General features: G+C 38.1%; 1 protein-coding gene across 1 annotated transcript in view; it reads left to right on the top strand.

Annotated features, from left to right (window-relative positions):
- LOC132546889 (glutamine-rich protein 2-like) overlaps window positions 1–20,279 on the top strand; it is a 47,044-nt gene that overhangs the window by 24,802 nt on the left and 1,963 nt on the right. Inside the window, exons 9-17 of the mRNA XM_060210616.1 lie at window positions 3,976–4,749; window positions 7,220–7,342; window positions 9,239–9,313; window positions 10,356–10,466; window positions 10,803–10,984; window positions 11,599–11,661; window positions 15,277–15,378; window positions 17,818–17,958; window positions 20,167–20,274. Coding sequence (XP_060066599.1) covers window positions 3,976–4,749; window positions 7,220–7,342; window positions 9,239–9,313; window positions 10,356–10,466; window positions 10,803–10,984; window positions 11,599–11,661; window positions 15,277–15,378; window positions 17,818–17,958; window positions 20,167–20,274 — 1,679 coding nt within the window. The remainder of the gene's footprint in view (window positions 1–3,975; window positions 4,750–7,219; window positions 7,343–9,238; window positions 9,314–10,355; window positions 10,467–10,802; window positions 10,985–11,598; window positions 11,662–15,276; window positions 15,379–17,817; window positions 17,959–20,166; window positions 20,275–20,279) is intronic.

Here is a 20,279-nt window from a genome sequence, read left to right as displayed (position 1 = left end):
TTTTGGGAGGGCTTTATTATATTGTTTTAGGAGGGCTGTATTTATTGTTTTGGGAGGGCTGTATTTATTGTTTTGGGAGGGCTGTATTTATTGTTTTGGGAGGGCTTTATTATATTGTCTTGGGAGGGCTGTATTTATTGTCTTGGGAGGGCTTTATTATATTGTCTTGGGAGGGCTGTATTTATTGTTTTGGGAGGGCTGTATTTATTGTTTTGGGAGGGCTGTATTTATTGTTTTAGGAGGGCTGTATTTCTTGTTTTGGGAGGGCTGTATTTATTGTTTTGGGAGGGCTGTATTTATTGTTTTGGGAGGGCTGTATTTATTGTTTTGGGAGGGCTGTATTTATTGTTTTGGGAGGGCTGTATTTATTGTTTTAGGAGGGCTGTATTTATTGTTTTAGGAGGGCTGTATTTATTGTCTTGGGAGGGCTGTATTTATTGTTTTTGGAGGGCTGTATTTTTTGTCTTGGGAGGGCTGTATTTATTGTTTTGGGAGGGCTTTATTATATTGTTTTAGGAGGGCTGTATTTATTGTTTTAGGAGGGCTGTATTTATTGTTTTGGGAGGGCTTTATTATATTGTCTTGGGAGGGCTGTATTTCTTGTTTTGGGAGGGCTGTATTTATTGTTTTGGGAGGGCTGTATTTCTTGTCTTGGAAGGGCTGTATTTATTGTTTTGGGAGGGCTTTATTATATTGTTTTAGGAGGGCTTTAGGAGGGCTTTATTATATTGTTTTAGGAGGGCTGTATTTATTGTTTTAGGAGGGCTGTATTTATTGTTTTGGGAGGGCTGTATTTATTGTTTTAGGAGGGCTGTATTTATTGTTTTGGGAGGGCTGTATTTATTGTTTTGGGAGGGCTGTATTTATTGTTTTGGGAGGGCTGTATTTATTGTCTTGGGAGGGCTGTATTTATTGTTTTGGGAGGGCTGTATTTCTTGTCTTGGAAGGGCTGTATTTATTGTTTTGGGAGGGCTGTATTTATTGTTTTAGGAGGGCTGTATTTCTTGTTTTAGGAGGGCTGTATTTATTGTTTTAGGAGGGCTGTATTTATTGTTTTGGGAGGGCTGTATTTATTGTTTTAGGAGGGCTTATTGTTTTAGGAGGGCTGTATTTCTTGTTTTAGGAGGGCTGTATTTATTGTTTTAGGAGGGCTGTATTTATTGTTTTGGGAGGGCTGTATTTATTGTTTTGGGAGGGCTGTATTTATTGTTTTAGGAGGGCTGTATTTATTGTTTTAGGAGGGCTGTATTTATTGTTTTGGGAGGGCTTTATTATATTTTCTTGGGAGGGCTGTATTTATTGTTTTGAGGGCTGTATTTATTGTTTTAGGAGGGCTGTATTTATTGTTTTAGGAGGGCTGTTTTAGGAGGGCTGTATTTATTGTTTTGGGAGGGCTGTATTTATTGTTTTGGGAGGGCTGTATTTATTGTTTTAGGAGGGCTGTATTTATTGTTTTGGGAGGGCTGTATTTATTGTTTTAGGAGGGCTGTATTTATTGTTTTGGGAGGGCTTTATTATATTGTCTTGGGAGGGCTGTATTTATTGTTTTGGGAGGGCTGTATTTATTGTTTTGGGAGGGCTGTATTTATTGTTTTAGGAGGGCTGTATTTATTGTTTTGGGAGGGCTGTATTTATTGTTTTAGGAGGGCTGTATTTATTGTTTTGGGAGGGCTGTATTTATTGTTTTAGGAGGGCTGTATTTATTGTTTTGGGAGGGCTTTATTATATTGTCTTGGGAGGGCTGTATTTATTGTTTTGGGAGGGCTTTATTATATTGTCTTGGGAGGGCTGTATTTATTGTTTTGGGAAGGCTATATTTATTGTTTTAGGAGGGCTGTATTTATTGTTTTAGGAGGGCTGTATTTATTGTTTTGGGAGGGCTGTATTTATTGGAGGGCTGTATTTATTGTTTTTGGAGGGCTGTATTTATTGTTTTTGGAGGGCTGTATTTATTGTTTTGGGAGGGCTGTATTTATTGTTTTGGGAGGGCTGTTTTGGGAGGGCTTATATTGTTTTGGGAGGGCTGTATTTATTGTTTTAGGAGGGCTGTATTTATTGTTTTGGTAGGGCTGTATTTATTGTTTTGGGAGGGCTGTATTTATTGTTTTAGGAGGGCTGTATTTATTGTTTTTGGAGGGCTGTATTTATTGTTTTGGGAGGGCTTTATTATATTGTCTTGGGAGGGCTGTATTTATTGTTTTGGGAGGGCTTTATTATATTGTCTTGGGAGGGCTGTATTTATTGTTTTGGGAGGGCTGTATTTATTGTTTTAGGAGGGCTGTATTTATTGTTTTGGGAGGGCTGTATTTATTGTTTTAGGAGGGCTGTATTTATTGTTTTGGGAGGGCTGTATTTATTGTTTTAGGAGGGCTGTATTTATTGTTTTGGGAGGGCTGTATTTATTGTTTTAGGAGGGCTGTATTTATTGTTTTAGGAGGGCTGTATTTATTGTTTTGGGAGGGCTGTATTTATTGTTTTGGGAGGGCTGTATTTATTGTTTTGGGAGGGCTGTATTTATTGTTTTGGGAGGGCTTTATTATATTGTTTTCGGAGGGCTGTATTTATTGTTTTGGGAGGGCTGTATTTATTGTTTTAGGAGGGCTGTATTTATTGTTTTGGGAGGGCTGTATTTATTGTTTTGGGAGGGCTGTATTTTATTGTTTTGGGAGGGCTGTATTTATTGTTTTAGGAGGGCTGTATTTATTGTTTTGGAAGGGCTGTATTTATTGTTTTAGGAGGGCTGTATTTATTGTTTTGGGAGGGCTGTATTTATTGTTTTAGGAGGGCTGTATTTATGTATTTATTGTTTTGGGAGGGCTGTATTTATTGTTTTAGGAGGGCTGTATTTATTGTTTTGGGAGGGCTGTATTTATTGTTTTGGGAGGGCTGTATTTATTGTTTTGGGAGGGCTGTATTTATTGTTTTAGGAGGGCTGTATTATATTGTTTTGGGAGGGCTGTATTTATTGTTTTAGGAGGGCTGTATTTATTGTTTTGGGAGGGCTGTATTTATTGTTTATTTATTGTTTTAGGAGGGCTGTATTTATTGTTTTGGGAGGGCTGTTATTATATTGTTTTGGGAGGGCTGTATTTATTGTTTTGGGAGGGCTGTATTTATTGTTTTGGGAGGGCTGTATTTTATTGTTTTGGGAGGGCTGTATTTATTGTTTTGGGAGGGCTGTATTTATTGTTTTGGGAGGGCTGTATTTATTGTTTTAGGAGGGCTGTATTTATTGTTTTGGGAGGGCTGTATTTATTGTTTTAGGAGGGCTGTATTTATTGTTTTGGGAGGGCTTTATTATATTGTCTTGGGAGGGCTGTATTTATTGTTTTGGGAGGGCTTTATTATATTGTCTTGGGAGGGCTGTATTTATTGTTTTGGGAGGGCTGTATTTATTGTTTTAGGAGGGCTGTATTTATTGTTTTAGGAGGGCTGTATTTATTGTTTTGGGAGGGCTGTATTTATTGTTTTAGGAGGGCTGTATTTATTGTTTTGGGAGGGCTGTATTTATTGTTTTGGGAGGGCTGTATTTATTGTTTTGGGAGGGCTGTATTTATTGTTTTAGGAGGGCTGTATTTATTGTTTTGGGAGGGCTGTATTTATTGTTTTAGGAGGGCTGTATTTATTGTTTTGGGAGGGCTGTATTTATTGTTTTAGGAGGGCTGTATTTATTGTTTTGGGAGGGCTGTATTTATTGTTTTAGGAGGGCTGTATTTATTGTTTTGGGAGGGCTGTATTTATTGTTTTGGGAGGGCTGTATTTATTGTTTTGGGAGGGCTTCATTTATTTTTTTTGGGAGGGCATTACTTCATAGAGGAAGTTTTCCTGAACTTGTGTATGTGTTGTTCTTTCTGTTTGACTCCTAAGTTCCTGGACATGATATTTATAATGACGTAGCCTGTATATTTATATATCTAATAATATACACACTAATCTGCTCCTGTTTTCTCTTTCCTCTCTCTTCTATCTATCCAGTATGGTAGCACTACCTCTAATAGTCTTGCTATTCTTAAAGCCAAGAGCAAATTAAAGAAAGGTAAACAAAGTAGTGACAAGGTTGGCCCATTGTCGGAGTCAGATGAGAGCGGAAGTGGAGATGAGACAACAGAGACCGACAGTCAGGAGATGCTCGAAGAACTGAACAAACAGGAACTCATGGCTATTGCCATTGATGCCCTGTCCAACAAGGTCACAGTGTTGGAGGATCGCCTAAAGGTTTTTCAGGACATGATGATGGACGATAGTGCCTACCAGAGTGATGTTTCTGAGCTGAGATCATGGTTGACAGGTATGGAGAATAGGCAAGACCCTTTCGCAGACCTAGATGTCACTTCCAGTGAAAATGATATCCCAACAAAACCACCAAGTCCTAAAGTATCTTCCTCCTCAGAGAAACCTGAAGTCAAAACTGAGGCCGATGAAACCAAAGAGAAAGAAAGTCCACAGACAAAGAAAAAGAAGGCATCAAGTACAGAAAACGTGGTTAATATGAAATTTGAACAAGAGATCATGGACATCTTTACCAAGAGCTCATCCGATGTCGAAGGTCAGGTAGATGAGGTGAAAATGATGGCATCAGAAGAGTTGACAAAAGCAAACAACAAGATCCAAACACTTGCAGTTGTACTGAATGACCAACTTCAGGATGTGCGTGATAAAATCTTCACACTGGATCATGACCTCAAGAGAATGGCACGTGGCATTGAGTTTGCACTGCTCAGGTCCAAGGTTGCAGGAACAAATGATTTGGTCAGTTCTGATGTTATTTCTGTTTCACAAGATTGTTTTTTATGTTTCTTTTTTAAACTTTCAGCATGATAGTTAAAAAATAATTCAGTCTGTACTGAATATATTCTAACAATGTTGTAACCATTTTGCATTGCTTCCTTAATCATGGGTTTGAAGATGGAAAGACTTGAGGAAAGTCAAATGGAGGGTAACATGTCAGCAGGTGGTATAGAAATAGATACACAAGGTCCTGTTTCAAGTGACTGCATGACAGGAGAGTGTTCTATGAGAGAAGGAACTGCCACATCTTCTTCAGACTTAGACTCCCTTACAGGGGCTATTTACCATATAAATGGGCTGCCCAGTACCCCAGGAGTTGGAGATCTTCTTGGGGTTACCAGCAAACAAAGAGGTGACCCACAGCTTCCCCAGGAAGGTAGAGACTTTCCTGGAACTACCCAGAGACTAGGGAGTGGCCCTCAGCTCACTCAGGTAGTCAGAGACTCTCCTGGGGCTAAGGGTTCCATGCCTGAGGTTGACCAGGTAGTTAATATCAATCAACAGCATGTTCCCTTCTGTTTCAATGGGCATACAAACTTCTCCCAACACATATAGAATTAACACTCCTCTGTTTCATTGGCTGTAGTAGTCATACTAACTCCTCCCTACACCTCAAATTTTATGTGATTATCACTGTTCTGTGAAAAAGATCATTTTTTTATTCTCTCTACACTTTCATTTCAATTGTGATATCACCCTTTTTCTAAACATTTTTTGTTTCAGTTATTATATCACAATTTTCTCTACACTTCTGCTTCAATGGTCATACTGTCATACCTCCTGTACTAATGTAAAGTGTATATATCAATATGTGGTGTCTACATGGTAGATCTCTACAAGTTTCCCAATTACAAAATATGATTTGCATGTGTTCTGATTTCTCTATTTTATCATCCCACCCATTGGTGTTGATATATTTCCTGGTTATAAGGCCTACAGTGAAGCTTGGGTGTGTTAATGTACCTTTTACTACCATCCCCCTGATTTCAATGTTGTACATATAGTTAGTATATATGATCCCTCAGATATACAGCGAGATAAGAAATATGTACAGGTATGATGTGTATCAAGTTTCAGATCTATAAAATATTCAGGCATTTATGAAAAGGTAACTTGATGTATTTCTGTCAGAGTAGTATTGTTCCACTACATACATGTAGATTCTGGTTAGCTTTGTTGATTCTGACTCATTACAGCCTTACACTGATCACTAAGTGCAGGGAAAGTTAGGATTCTGGATCCTAACTCAATCAGCTATCACTGACCACTGAGTGCAAGGAAGGTTAGCATTCTGAGTCCTGACTCAATGCAGTCATACATTGACCAGTGAGTGCAAGGAAGGTTAGAATTCTGAGTCCTAACTCAATGCAGTCATACACTGACCAGTGAGTACAAGGAAGGTTAGAATTCTGAGTCCTGACTCAATGCAGTCATACATTGACCACTGAGTTAAGGGAAGGTTAGAATTCTGAATTCAGACTCAGTGCAGATTCCCTGAGCAATGAGTTTAGGGCAAGTTAGAATTCTGTCCTGACTCAATGCAGTCTTACACTGACCAATGAGTTTACGGAAGGTTAGAATTCTGAATTCAGACTTGGTGCAAAGTCACTGAGCAGTGAGTGTAGGGAAGATTAGAATTCTGGATCCTGACTCACTGCAGCCTAACCCAGTGAATCAGGATATACAGTGCCCATACTGTTTTTACTTTAACAAATACCTTACTTTTAACAAGTCTTAAAGACATATTCTTATATTTCACTCTGGTACAGGTATGAAATATTGTGTTGTGTTTGTGTATTATTGATCTTATCAGTGTTAATACCCCATTAGTTATATAGTAAGGAAACAATTGGCCTTCTGTGATAACTTGACAGGATCATTAGTAGGATTGGATGCAGTACCATGTTTACATGTATTTCTCTTATTTTCAGTGTAACTTTCATTTCAACCATAATAATTGCTGTAATTTTCCTTGTTCAGAATGTGTAAAATTATTGGAGATAATTATGTTCCTGTTTTTAGTGCGTCCTGCATGCATGCTTGAACCCTTTATGATGACGACCCCCTGTAGTATGTTAGCTATGCTTAGTGGTTACTTATTGTTAATGCATGTACTTTTTAACAATGAACTAACTTGAGTTTGATGTACCAAATCTATGGAATAAATCAGGAGAACAGAAATATAAATATCAAAGTCATTCAAATAAAGGAAAATTGATTAATTAGATAATCCATTCTATCTTTAAGCAGATTTTATAATTCAGTAACTGTATAATGATAATATGTGATTTGATACAACAATTATGAAGATTTTGTAATGATTTTGTTGATCTTGTTTCAGATACGAAGTACATTGAAAATTTCCATATATATGATCTAACTAACTGCATGATATTTATCATTATATGTTGAATTTGTAATGTCCTTACAGGATAGTGATGCTCTTAGTCGAGCCCAGGCAGCCATTTTACAGCTGCAGGCTGACTTTGAGAAGTTGCACAATACCACTCAGGACATGATGGAGGAAAACAACTCCCGTAACAAACAGATTCAGGTGGGTATACTGCACTAATTGTAAGCAAGCAGTTAATGGAAATCGCTGAAGTAGTATAAGCCAAACTAATGGCAGACAAATTTAATGAAAGAGCAGCATCACTAGTAATAGATTAGGACTCTAAAAACACAGAGATATAACAGTAACATAAAGGTATTAAAACAAGCCTGGCAGGTCAGTACATATAATTCACATTTTAGGCACTAATGGGATGTATTTCAATCAATACAACTCGATAACTTGAGCTGTTCCCTTGGTTTTGGTTTATACTATACCTTTTATGAAATGTTAAACTTTCTTAGGAATTAAATACATAAATCTTGTCTACATATGTACATGTTGATACTTATGAAAGATTTGTATGACTGTACTTTTCAAGTAGATTATACTCAGGATATGGTTTTAATTATTTAACTTTCAAATTTTGACAATTCTTCTCAGGAGAAAAATGTATCAGTGCAGTTACAATTTTTCAGTACATGATTCTTGTCCACAAAAACATTTTACTAATATTGGGGTATCAGAACAAATGTAATAGGTTCATATTTATGTCTGACACCCCTCTATTAGGTTATAGGGAAGTCCCCTCCCACCCCCTCCAGCTGTAGCCTTCAAATCTCTATTTTAATTTTACAAGAAGTTAAGACTTGACAAGTGTAAAAGCAGCAAGGGTGTATGTGAGGATAGTCTTTATTTTATGAAATTTGTATTGTTCCTTCAAATATGATTCAACATGAACACTGCTATGGCAGATCTTGACATTTGGATGGCAGATTTGATTTGTGTTCTGTAGGTACTGGTTATCAGCGTGGGATAGTTGAATATCAATTACTGAACAGTTCAACAAGACTCTGATCAGCTGTAGAAATGTGTTTAGTGTTGAGTGTGCTCTGAGAGCCAGAGAATGGTGTTATCCATTGTATCACTGACTGTTTGTGTTTAGCAGATATGAACTGTGATATGTATAAAAACTTAACCCAGCTAACTAAGGGGAAAAAGGCCCAGAATACACACAAATAGTGGGGTATAGGAAAGGTGTGAGTCTGCATTAAACACCCAATACACATTGAATGGTCCATTTAAAGGTTTAAGGGAATAAATCAGGCGGAACGTTTGCATAGTTGAATCGATATTATAGGAACTATGTAAGACAAGTTCAAAGAGAGCATACAAAATGAGTAAATGCTTTTAAAACTAATTAAAGGTTGGCGGACAAGTGCGTCAGAATGTGACTGGGTTATTTTTCTACATTTTTTTTGCCCATGTTGACATAGTGTGGTCTGTTCCTGAGGGAATGTACCGGTAAACCCTAGTCATAATCGCACAATGGAAATCTGTGTACTAATTGTTATCAAAGGAACCTGGGATTTTATGAGGGATAAATAAACAATAATTCATGTGTATAAATAAGAAAATAGATGGAGCACTGCCATATCTAAGGATTCTGTTGACTTAACTACCACAATATCATCACCATCAAGTTACATTGTAGAACGATGGAAACAAGACTAAATAAAATGTATACAGGTTTTAGTTTATGTTACGTTACCAAATAGAAATCAAAATACTAACCATCAACACAGATGTAATTCTTGATCTTGTGTCTATAAATATTTTTAGTATGAAGCCTAAAATGTAACAACTAGCTGTATGTACAGCTGAAAACCAGCTCTTTACTGGGCATAAAGAAGCAAACTTAATCATGCTACATATCATCTCTAGATGATATTCTGTGGGACATGACAGTCGTATTAAACTTCCTTTCTCCTTCCAGACCATGCAGTGTTGTCTTACCCATATAGAATGTTCCCATTCTTAAAATCTAAATAAAAAGCTATCATTTTAAATGTTTACCAATTGTTTAAGTAAGTAATGATATATGAATGCCTTGTACAGGATCTGCTGGCCTACTGTGACCGTCTGAATGAGATAAAGGCAGACAAGGAGTATGTGCAGATGGAGGTGGATGTGGTGAGTATTTGTGCTTCAAACTCATTCTGCTTCAAATTTCAGCATCTGTTTTTAGCTCACTTGCCAAAAGACAGTGAGTTTATACAATGATGCAGTGTCATCTGTCTGGCATCAACATAACCAACTTCTTCTTGATAACCATCAGGCCCACCGACATTGGGTCATGCTCTTTGATGATGAAACTATACCAAATTTATTTAAATGAATGACCTTTACCCCATTTCAAGGTCACAGAGGCTAAATGTGTTACAACTAAGAGGTCAAGAATCATGATATTGGTTCAGTAGGATACTGGGATGAAGGTATACTAGTTTGGTTCAAATTCATGAACTTAAACTACATTCAGATTCATAGGGGTTAAATGTGTTAAGAACTTCAAGCTTCTTTTCAGTAACAAATTGGTCACGGAATTTATGTGGTAGCATGCTTACAGACTGGGCTTTCAAGTTTGTAGAAATGTGCTTAAGTGATATAGTCTTCTTTTTAAGGTTCACAACAAGTGAGCACTTTCGGCTCATTTGGCCTCCTGTAAAGTCTGACAATGAATATGATATACACTTAACTCAATAGTGATAGATTCATAGGAAAGATTTAATCTGAATAATCAGTAAAATTCAACTTTAACCTTAGTAATCAATTTAGCAGATTGTTTTGTTTTTGTATCATTTTATGATCTATCAACAGTTTTAGTCATTTAAGGTCAAACAACACCAGAAAAAGACAATAGGACAATTACATTCATTCTAAGGCACAACCAGCTTTTACATGTATAGTATACAGAGTGCAGCAAAGACGGGTAAAGTCCTATGTTTCCCCATGTGAATATTGACTCACCTGTGATCATTATCATATGAACAGTAAGCATGGCATTATTCTAATCAGAATATAACTCTTATTAAATAGGTCCAGGATATTTTATTTATCATAGAGTTACATACCACATTTGTGTAATCCTTCAGATTTTATAAAATTATTTTCATACCAAATAGTCCTTATGTTTGTGTGATATGTGTATACATATTCTGGTACGGTTATTTTACAGAAAGCAGACAAGCGGTCCCTGGACAACAAAGTCAACCACAGCCTGTTTGATTCTACAACCAATGACATCAATAAGATGATCAAGGAAATTCTGGAAAAGCTGTCTGGATACGTATGTACTTGTTTGACAAAATATTGACAATCTTACCATGGACAGTTTTAAACAGCTGTAGCCCCACCTAGTGGGTTACCTATGTAGTGTGATTGTAAGGTTAATGTTGGGGCAAACTGCTTATCTCTTCACTACAACTTAATGGCTGTGATTAGTGAGAGTCACACGCCCCTAATCTGTTAAAGGTATCTTATCAGTAAGGCATTAGAGACTATTGATGCAATCATTGTCAAATTATATTGCATAGAAGACTGGACGTCAGTAATGTTTGGCTAAAGATAATTCTGTTGACCATTTACCCATGACATATGTCTAACGAGTAAGTTGTGTTGGTAGGAAGACAACTTTAACACCACTTGTCATAAACTTAATGAGGACATTGATGGAAAGCTTGACCGCCTAGAACTTGACCCTCTAAAGGAATGGCTGGAGAGTCGTCTCAAGGCACTCAATGACAAGCTTAAACGCACACAGGTGTCCACTGAGTGGGGCGAAGATGATGCTGCTGGTATCAGGAAGTGAGTGACAGATTTTCATATTAAACAACTCGGACCTGATACAGTTGCCTGTAATCAAGACATTGAGAGTCCCCCTGAAGCCCCGTTCACTAACTCACCCTCTTGGTGACCCTCTCAACTGCTCTAATTTGTAATGCAGATTCTTGCATTGCTTTAATTGTATATTTCAATGGTCACAAAGGTTTTTCAACAAACTTCAGTTGAATTAGGCTAACTATTAAAGATCACATTTAGAATTTCTGCAAACAGTAAATAAAGTAAATGAAAAATCTTTCGCCATTAGAATATCATTGAGAAGAGCTAACTTTAGCCCTTTAATTTATCAATGTTATCTGATATGTTTCATTCATGGATTTATTCAGATATACATATCAAGTCTTGAAAATGAAATGGAAGTTTTGTAGGCATGAACGATTTATGTAATTTAAAAAAAACCATTTACTAGTTGCTCTGTTCATTTCAGTCTTCATTTGGTCCAGCTGTCAGTACAGAGGATTCAGTTACAGTTAATGTCGTACTGTTAATGTCCTTGTTATCTGGGATCCTTTCCAGATCAATTGTGTAAGGATCATTGTATCTAATTTTTTAATATTACTTCTCTTCTTTTTCAACAGGCAATTGATTCAAAAATTCCACTGCATATCATGTGACAGACCAGTGGATCTCATGCCAACAGGGTAAGTGAAGAACTTAGGTCTTCAAAAGTTCAATCATTGTTGTTAGAAGGGGTATTCATCAGTAGGTGTTGTTGGAAGAGAGGTTCATCAGTAGGTGTTGTTAGAAGGGGGAGTTCATCAGTAGGTGTTGTTAGAAGAGGAGTTCATCAGTAGGTGTTGTTAGGGAGTTCATCAGTAGGTGTTGTTAGAAGAGGAGTTCATCAGTAGGTGTTGTTAGAAGAGGAGTTCATCAGTAGGTGTTGTTAGAAGAAGAGTTCATCTGTAGGTGTTGTTAGAAGGGGATTTCATCAGTAGGTGTTGTTAGGGAGTTCATCAGTAGGTGTTGTTAGAAGAGGAGTTCATCAGTAGGTGTTGTTAGAAGAGGAGTTCATCAGTAGGTGTTGTTAGAGGGGGGGTTCATCAGTAGGTGTTGTTAGAAGGGGACTTCATCAGTAGGTGTTGTTAGAAGAGGAGTTCATCAGTAGGTGTTGTTAGGGAGTTCATCAGTAGGTGTTGTTAGAAGGGGAGTTCATCAGTAGGTGTTGTTAGAAGGGGAGTTCATCAGTAGGTGTTGTTAGAAGGGGAGTTCATCAGTTCATCAGTAGGTGTTGTGTTCATCAGTGTAGGTGTTGTTAGAAGGGAGTTCATCAGTAGGTGTTGTTAGAGGTGGGGGGGTTCATCAGTAGGTGTTGTTAGAAGGGGAGTTCATCAGTAGGTGTTGTTGAAGGGGAGTTCAGTTCATCAGTAGTAGTGTTGTTAGAATCAGTAGGTGTTGTTAGAAGGGGAGTTCATCAGTAGGTGTTGTTAGAAGGGAGTTCATCAGTAGGTGTTGTTAGGAGTTCATCAGTAGGTGTTGTTAGAAGAGTTCATCAGAGGTTCATCAGTAGGTGTTGTTAGAAGGAGTTCATCAGTAGGTGTTGTTAGAAGGGGTTAGAAGGGGAGTTCAGTTGTTGTTATCAGTAGGTGTTGTTGTTAGAAGGGGAGTTCATCAGTAGGTGTTGTTAGGGGAGTTCATCAGTAGGTGTTGTTAGAAGGGGAGTTCATCAGTAGGTGTTGTTAGAAGAGTTCATCAGTAGGTGTTGTTAGGGAGTTCATCAGTAGGTGTTGTTAGAAGGGGAGTTCATCAGTAGGTGTTGTTAGAAGGGGAGTTCATCAGTAGATGTAGTTAGAAGAGGAGTTCATCAGTAGGTGTTGTTAGAAGGGGATTTCATCAGTAGGTGTTGTTAGAAGAGGAGTTCATCAGTAGGTGTTGTTAGAAGGGGAGTTCATCAGTAGGTGTTGTTAGAAGTAGGTGTTGTTAGAGTTCATCAGTAGGTGTTGTTAGAAGAGGAGTTCATCAGTAGGTGTTGTTAGAAGAGGAGTTCATCAGTAGATGTTGTTAGAAGAGGAGTTCATCAGTAGGTGTAGTTAGAAGAGGAGTTCATCAGTAGATGTTGTTAGAAGAGGAGTTCATCAGTAGGTGTTGTTAGAAGAGGAGTTCATCAGTAGATGTTGTTAGAAGAGGAGTTCATCAGTAGGTGTTGTTAGAAGGGGAGTTCATCAGTAGGTGTTGTTAGAAGGGGAGATCATCAGTAGGTGTTGTTAGAAGGGGAGTTCATCAGTAGGTGTTGTTAGGGAGTTCATCAGTAGGTGTTGTTAGAAGGGGAGTTCATCAGTAGGTGTTGTTAGAAGAGGAGTTCATCAGTAGGTGTTGTTAGAAGGGGAGTTCATCAGTAGATGTTGTTAGGGAGTTCATCAGTAGATGTTGTTGGAAGGGGAGTTCATCAGTAGATGTTGTTAGAAGAGGAGTTCATCAGTAGGTGTTGTTAGAAGAGGAGTTCATCAGTAGGTGTTGTTAGAAGAGGAGTTCATCAGTAGGTGTTGTTAGGGAGTTCATCAGTAGGTGTTGTTAGAAGGGGAGTTCATCAGTAGGTGTTGTTAGAAGAGGAGTTCATCAGTAGGTGTTGTTAGGGAGTTCATCAGTAGGTGTTGTTAGAGTTCATCAGTAGGTGTTGTTAGAAGAGGAGTTCATCAGTAGGTGTTGTTAGAAGGGGAGTTCATCAGTAGGTGTTGTTAGTTCATCAGTAGGTGTTGTTAGAAGTTGTTAGGAGTTTCATCAGTAGGTGTTGTTAGAAGAGGAAGTTCATCAGTAGGTGTTGTTAGAAGGGGAGTTCATCAGTAGATGTTGTTAGAAGGGGAGTTCATCAGTAGATGTTGTTAGAAGGGGATTTCATCAGTAGGTGTTGTTAGGGAGTTCATCAGTAGGTGTTGTTAGAAGAGGAGTTCATCAGTAGGTGTTGTTAGAAGGGGATTTCATCAGTAGGTGTTGTTAGAAGAGGAGTTCATCAGTAGGTGTTGTTAGAAGGGGAGTTCATCAGTAGGTGTAGTTAGAAGAGGAGTTCATCAGTAGATGTTGTTAGAAGAGGAGTTCATCAGTAGGTGTTGTTAGAAGAGGAGTTCATCAGTAGGTGTTGTTAGAAGGGGATTCATCAGTAGGTGTTGTTAGAAGAGGAGTTCATCAGTAGGTGTTGTTAGGGAGTTCATCAGTAGGTGTTGTTAGAAGGGGAGTTCATCAGTAGGTGTTGTTAGAAGAGGAGTTCATCAGTAGATGTAGTTAGAAGAGGAGTTCATCAGTAGGTGTTGTTAGGGAGTTCATCAGTAGGTGTTGTTAGGGAGTTCATCAGTAGGTGTTGTTAGAAGGGGAGTTCATCAGTAGGTGTTGTTAGGGAGTTCATCAGTAGGTGTTGTTAGAAGGGGAGTTCATCAGTAGGTGTTGTTAGAAGGGGAGTTCATCAGTAGGTGTTGTTAGAAGAGGAGTTCATCAGTAGATGTTGTTAGAAGGGGAGTTCATCAGTAGATGTTGTTAGAAGGGGAGTTCATCAGTAGGTGTTGTTAGGGAGTTCATCAGTAGGTGTTGTTAGAAGAGGAGTTCATCAGTAGGTGTTGTTAGAAGAGGAGTTCATCAGTAGGTGTTGTTAGAAGAGGAGTTCATCAGTAGGTGTTGTTAGAAGGGGAGTTCATCAGTAGTTGTTGTTAGAAGAGGAGTTCATCAGTAGGTGTTGTTAGAAGGGGAGTTCATCAGTAGGTGTTGTTAGAAGGGGAGTTCATCAGTAGGTGTTGTTAGAAGGGGAGTTCATCAGTAGGTGTTGTTAGAAGGGGAGTTCATCAGTAGGTGTTGTTAGAAGGGGAGTTCATCAGTAGGTGTTGTTAGAAGGGGAGTTCATCAGTAGGTGTTGTTAGAAGGGGAGTTCATCAGTAGGTGTTGTTAGAAGGGGAGTTCATCAGTAGGTGTTGTTAGAAGGGGAGTTCATCAGTAGGTGTTGTTAGAAGGGGAGTTCATCAGTAGGTGTTGTTAGAAGGGGAGTTCATAGGTGTTGTTAGGTGTTGTTAGGGAGTTCATCAGTAGGTGTTGTTAGAAGGGGAGTTCATCAGTAGGTGTTGTTAGGGAGTTCATCAGTAGGTGTTGTTTGGGAGTTCATCAGTAGGTATTGCAAGAAATACACATTATGTGGATTAAATCATCCTAGATCAGCAGATAATGTTCAAACAGAAGTTCTGAATATTGGATAGAGAGATGCATGATGGTACACTGTTCTCAGTACAGATCATCCATTTTGTTCTCTAGCGTGATGTTGTAAAGTGGTGTTACTTTTACAGTCCTGTGCCCTCCTTACCTACACACAATGGACTGGCACCCACTCGCTCCCCAAGACCCTACACAACATTTGAACTTGACCAGATCCGTCAGCATGCCAAGAGGTAAGATATTAAGATAAAAATCTTCTTTGTAATCCTAACCAGGGACATATAATACATTATTCATCTTTTTTATAAACTAGAAAAACTACCCCTCTGCTTTCTGCCATAAAAGGATTATGCCTTCTCTGCTTCTTTTAGAATTCTAGCAACCAATGGACACCACTCCCTTAGTTACCAAAGAAGTTTCTCTCCTCCCATTTAGAAAAGCTGTACTAGACATGTCTTTAAAGTGGTACTTTCTATCAAATTGTTTCTCGTTAATCTGTTTAAACAAAAATCTGCCCTTGATGTTAACAGTTTAGAATGCTTTTTTCTTTGTATGAAGAGCACTCCAGTGAGATCTGACATCAAACTCCTAACTAAATCACTCTAGCCAGAAATAACTCGCTAATGGGTATTGGATTGTTTGTTTTGTAACAGAACATGTTAATACATTACAGTAGGATTTTAAATGACAACATAGTGCTTTGTGATTTTGATGACAGTATTTTCAATTTCCCTTCGCACAATCAATTTGTTTAAATGAATTTATCAAAGTCTTACAAATTCATGCTCGTCACCAAGATGAGACCATGCTTGTCAACTATTGTGTTAATATATATCATATCAAGTACCGAAATTCACTTCCACAATATAAAAGCACTATGCAGTTTTTGTTGATATTTATTTACTATTTTCTTGTTTGCTTCATATTATTTCTTTGCTGTATTATATGTTGCTGTCATATGCACCTAACCTAGGTTTCTGTGTGGCTGTCATATTTATACATGTATGATGTTGTAATATTGTTTACCTGAACAGAATGTATGCCGGTATAGACAAGCCCAGTGCTCGGTAATTTTACTAGAGGAATGAAATCATACTCCTCATATTATACCATACTAACTTTTCTCTGCTCTATATATTACTAACTTTTACCCTGTATATATATAGAATCCAGCCTCTCCCCAGAGTGCCACACCCATGCTGCCTCTCCCTCTCCATATTGTGATATGCAGTGCTGCACTATATTCCATCATTGTACAACTTGGCCAACATTTACCAGGCCCTCTCACACCACTATTGTATCACATGATATTGATCAGTGTCATTAAAACCCACTTTCTATCTCTGTATGTCACTGTCAACAAGATTAGATACTATGTTCAGATGCTAGCTCCCTTTGCTGTCCTTAAGTCACCTACAGTCCTAAACTCAAAACTTTCTATCAACAATTGGCCACCAGGTTTCCAAACTCCTCAATCATAGAATGTGTGAATACTTGGCTTTGACACGAGGACATTTTCAGGACATTTACTTAGTTCTGTGTCAACATTTTGGTATGTTATGATGGATTGGTCCCTAAATATTGCTACAAAGCTACAATATTTAGCCGAAACATTCCTTCAGTCCTTTAATGTCGGAGTAAATCATATTTGTTGTCAATATTGACATGGCGACAGCTTGTTGGCCCTGTCTATATTGGCTTTCTAAACGCCCTAAATCAAGCATTGGTTTGATGGGAAATCACTTACACCAGTTTGCTGTGGTGATCCTGGTAAGGATTGTTTGCAGACTGTGAAGGACAAGTCCTCAGTGTGTATACACAGTAAACATCAGCTCAAACTAATTCATTTGCTATTGGCATTTATTGTTTGGTATTTGTCTGGAAAACTCTTATATTTAAATATTTTACCAATTAAAGGTGTCATTTCTTTTAAAATAGATATTCTACCTGTAATAGTTTTAATTGAATATTTTCCTACGATGAAATATAAACTTACCTGTGAAGGTTATTTCTTACCTGGTGGTTGGGTGTCTCATATCCACACTCCAGTGGGCGATATTCAATACAATCAATACAATGTTTCTCATTATTTTTTCTACATTTGCATGTGTAAGTGTACATTTTATCTGTGACAGCTGAGTTATTTTGTATGGATGTTAAGATCCTGTGTGTTGTTATCACTAAGGAAGGAACACAAGGTCACTTTGTATACCAGTGATAACTTTTACTTAAATACATGTACCTGCAAAAGATCAATAGTAACTTTTGAATTGAATACTTTTGATTCTAAAAGCAATTCATCTGTCACAGAATAAATATTATCATATATTTCATGCTTATCTGACTATTCTCATTTTCGGTTTCAATGCAAACAAGCTGCACCATGATTTTTCTATAAGAGATATACAGATGAATGTAATTGATGGACTCCCTTACATTACTAAAAGTGAATGGTGCATTTGGGTATGGGTTTGGCTTTTCCACTGAATGGTCAGACATGCATGATTGTGTATTAGAACTGTTGAGATCATGATTAGTCAGCAGGGACCTGCACCTCTAGGGACACCTCTCTTCTCTCGGTGTCCTGACTAAACCACTGGTCCTGTGTTCACACACACCCTCCTCTCATCACTTCTTTCTTTTCATTTCTTTCTTGCTTTTCACCTTTGAAGTGGTCTCCTTGGAAAAAACAACATCAACTTTGAAAGAGCTCTTGCTGAAAAGGAGTTAGTGAGAATTCGTAAATCAGACTTGAGAGCCTTTTTTGTTCATTTTGGCCATGACCTTGATACTTTCAAGAAGCAGCGTGAGGCGTAAGTGATTATATGCATGGAAGTACTTAGTACTACAGCAGAGTGGCAACATTATATCTCTACTTATATTTGTCAAAGGTCAAGGTCAAGCATTGTCACTTGCTTCAAAAGTTTGATGGCATTTATCATCACTGTGTGTTCAGATTATATATCTACACGCTATCACCACATCAGCTGTTATGTCTTCCTATACAATGTTTATACCAATAATTTAAAAAGGATCAGTTTAACAATAAAATATAAAGGTCCAGGAGCCCGAATATCATGTTAGTCTTGTTTACTATAGATCCCTGCAGGCAGGTCCAGGAGCCTGAATATCATGTTAGTCTTGTTTACGATAGATCCCTGCAGGCAGGTCCAGGAACCTGAATATCATGTTAGTCTTGTTTACTATAGATCCCTGCAGGCAGGTCCAGGAGCCCGAATATCATGTTAGTCTTGTTTACGATAGATCCCTGCAGGCAGGTCCAGGAGCCCGAATATCATGTTAGTCTTGTTTACGATAGATCCCTGCAGGCAGGTCCAGGAGCCTGAATATCATGTTAGTCTTGTTTACTATAGATCCCTGCAGGCAGGTCCAGGAGCCTGAATATCATGTTAAACTTGTTTACTATAGATCCCTGCAGGCAGGTCCAGGAGCCTGAATATCATGTTAGTCTTGTTTACTATAGATCCCTGCAGGCAGGTCCAGGAGCCTGAATATCATGTTAAACTTGTTTACTATAGATCCCTGCAGGCAGGTCCAGGAGCCTGAATATCATGTTAAACTTGTTTACTATAGATCCCTGCAGGCAGGTCCAGGAGCCTGAATATCATGTTAGTCTTGTTTACTGTAGATCCCTGCAGGCAGGTCCAGGAGCCTGAATATCATGTTAAACTTGTTTACTATAGATCCCTGCAGGCAGGTCCAGGAGCCTGAATATCATGTTAAACTTGTTTACTATAGATCCCTGCAGGCAGGTCCAGGAGCCTGAATATCATGTTAAACTTGTTTACTATAGATCCCTGCAGGCAGGTCCAGGAGCCTGAATATCATGTTAGTCTTGTTTACGATAGATCCCTGCAGGCAGGTCCAGGAGCCTGAATATCATGTTAAACTTGTTTACTATAGATCCCTGCAGGCAGGTCCAGGAGCCTGAATATCATGTTAGTCTTGTTTACTATAGATCCCTGCAGGCAGGTCCAGGAGCCTGAATATCATGTTAGTCTTGTTTACTGTAGATCCCTGCAGGCAGGTCCAGGAGCCTGAATATCATGTTAAACTTGTTTACTATAGATCCCTGCAGGCAGATATTTAGCTGTGTAGGTACCAGTCAGCTCCCAGAATTCTCTTTACTCTTATTCATGGACAGTTTTCTAGATAACCAAGTTTGTTTTACTCATTATGAATTATATTCTGTGATTATAGTGTTCACTATCAAACAGTCTTTAATTTCATTCATCATCATTTACGCCATGTTTTGTGGGGCATAAAATGTTACCCAGGTCGTTCAGTCACTTTGTGTTCTGTTCTGAATCAGTTTCTTATCTTGAGAATCTATCAACAGATTTGATTCATATTTGCCCCTTAGTATCATAACACCAAGTTCTGTGCTGATCAGATTCTGATTTGCATAGTAGCAAGGGCATTCATGTCTTCACTTGATATTTTTCAAACTACATTGAAGGTTACCTGTATCATTGTGTTATCCTCACCTGAACCCTCTTATCACCTGTACACTTCTTGTCACACCTGCACAGGTATCTTTTTTGGTTCACCGATGCATGTGCATGTTGTATGGCACAAAAGTATTTATCTTCACTTCAAATACAAATGTATTTATTCAATCCTAATGTTCTTGTCCCAGTCATGTGGCTGAAAACTAGGTTATGGACAGATAAACACATCTTTTCTGTATAAGAGCAGATGATACTGCATGAATATTATGGGATGGTTTTAAGTTCAACTTACTAACAGAGTCCTAAAAATTGTTATATGGATGGCGGAATAACAGTTGATAAAGATACAGTAGTATTTTCCAATCCTATTAATAACATAATTATCCTGTATCTGGTGACTTTAATGTTTTTAAGAACCCTTTTCTAACATTTCTGATATAAAACTTTGTAAACCTGCTGAAATTTTCTTCCTTTGACTAACAGTTATTGATATTGTTATATGTAGTATGTGCGTATATTGGTCTTTAACTGTTACCTGTACTTTGACAGCTTCGCTAACCCTGAGATAGCTGACTACTACGCCACTCAGAGGGCTTGTGGAGGGAACCACACCACAACCTTCCCACACAAACGCATCACACGCCTCTCCCACCTCAGGTGAG

This window comes from Ylistrum balloti, unplaced genomic scaffold (assembly GCF_031769215.1).
Source record: "Ylistrum balloti isolate Yb309-2 unplaced genomic scaffold, AGI_CSIRO_Ybal_v1 Utg369920, whole genome shotgun sequence".
In the NCBI taxonomy this organism is placed as follows: domain Eukaryota; kingdom Metazoa; phylum Mollusca; class Bivalvia; order Pectinida; family Pectinidae; genus Ylistrum; species Ylistrum balloti.
Note: the sequence above shows the minus strand (reverse complement) of the source record. Positions and strands in the feature narration are given on the sequence as shown.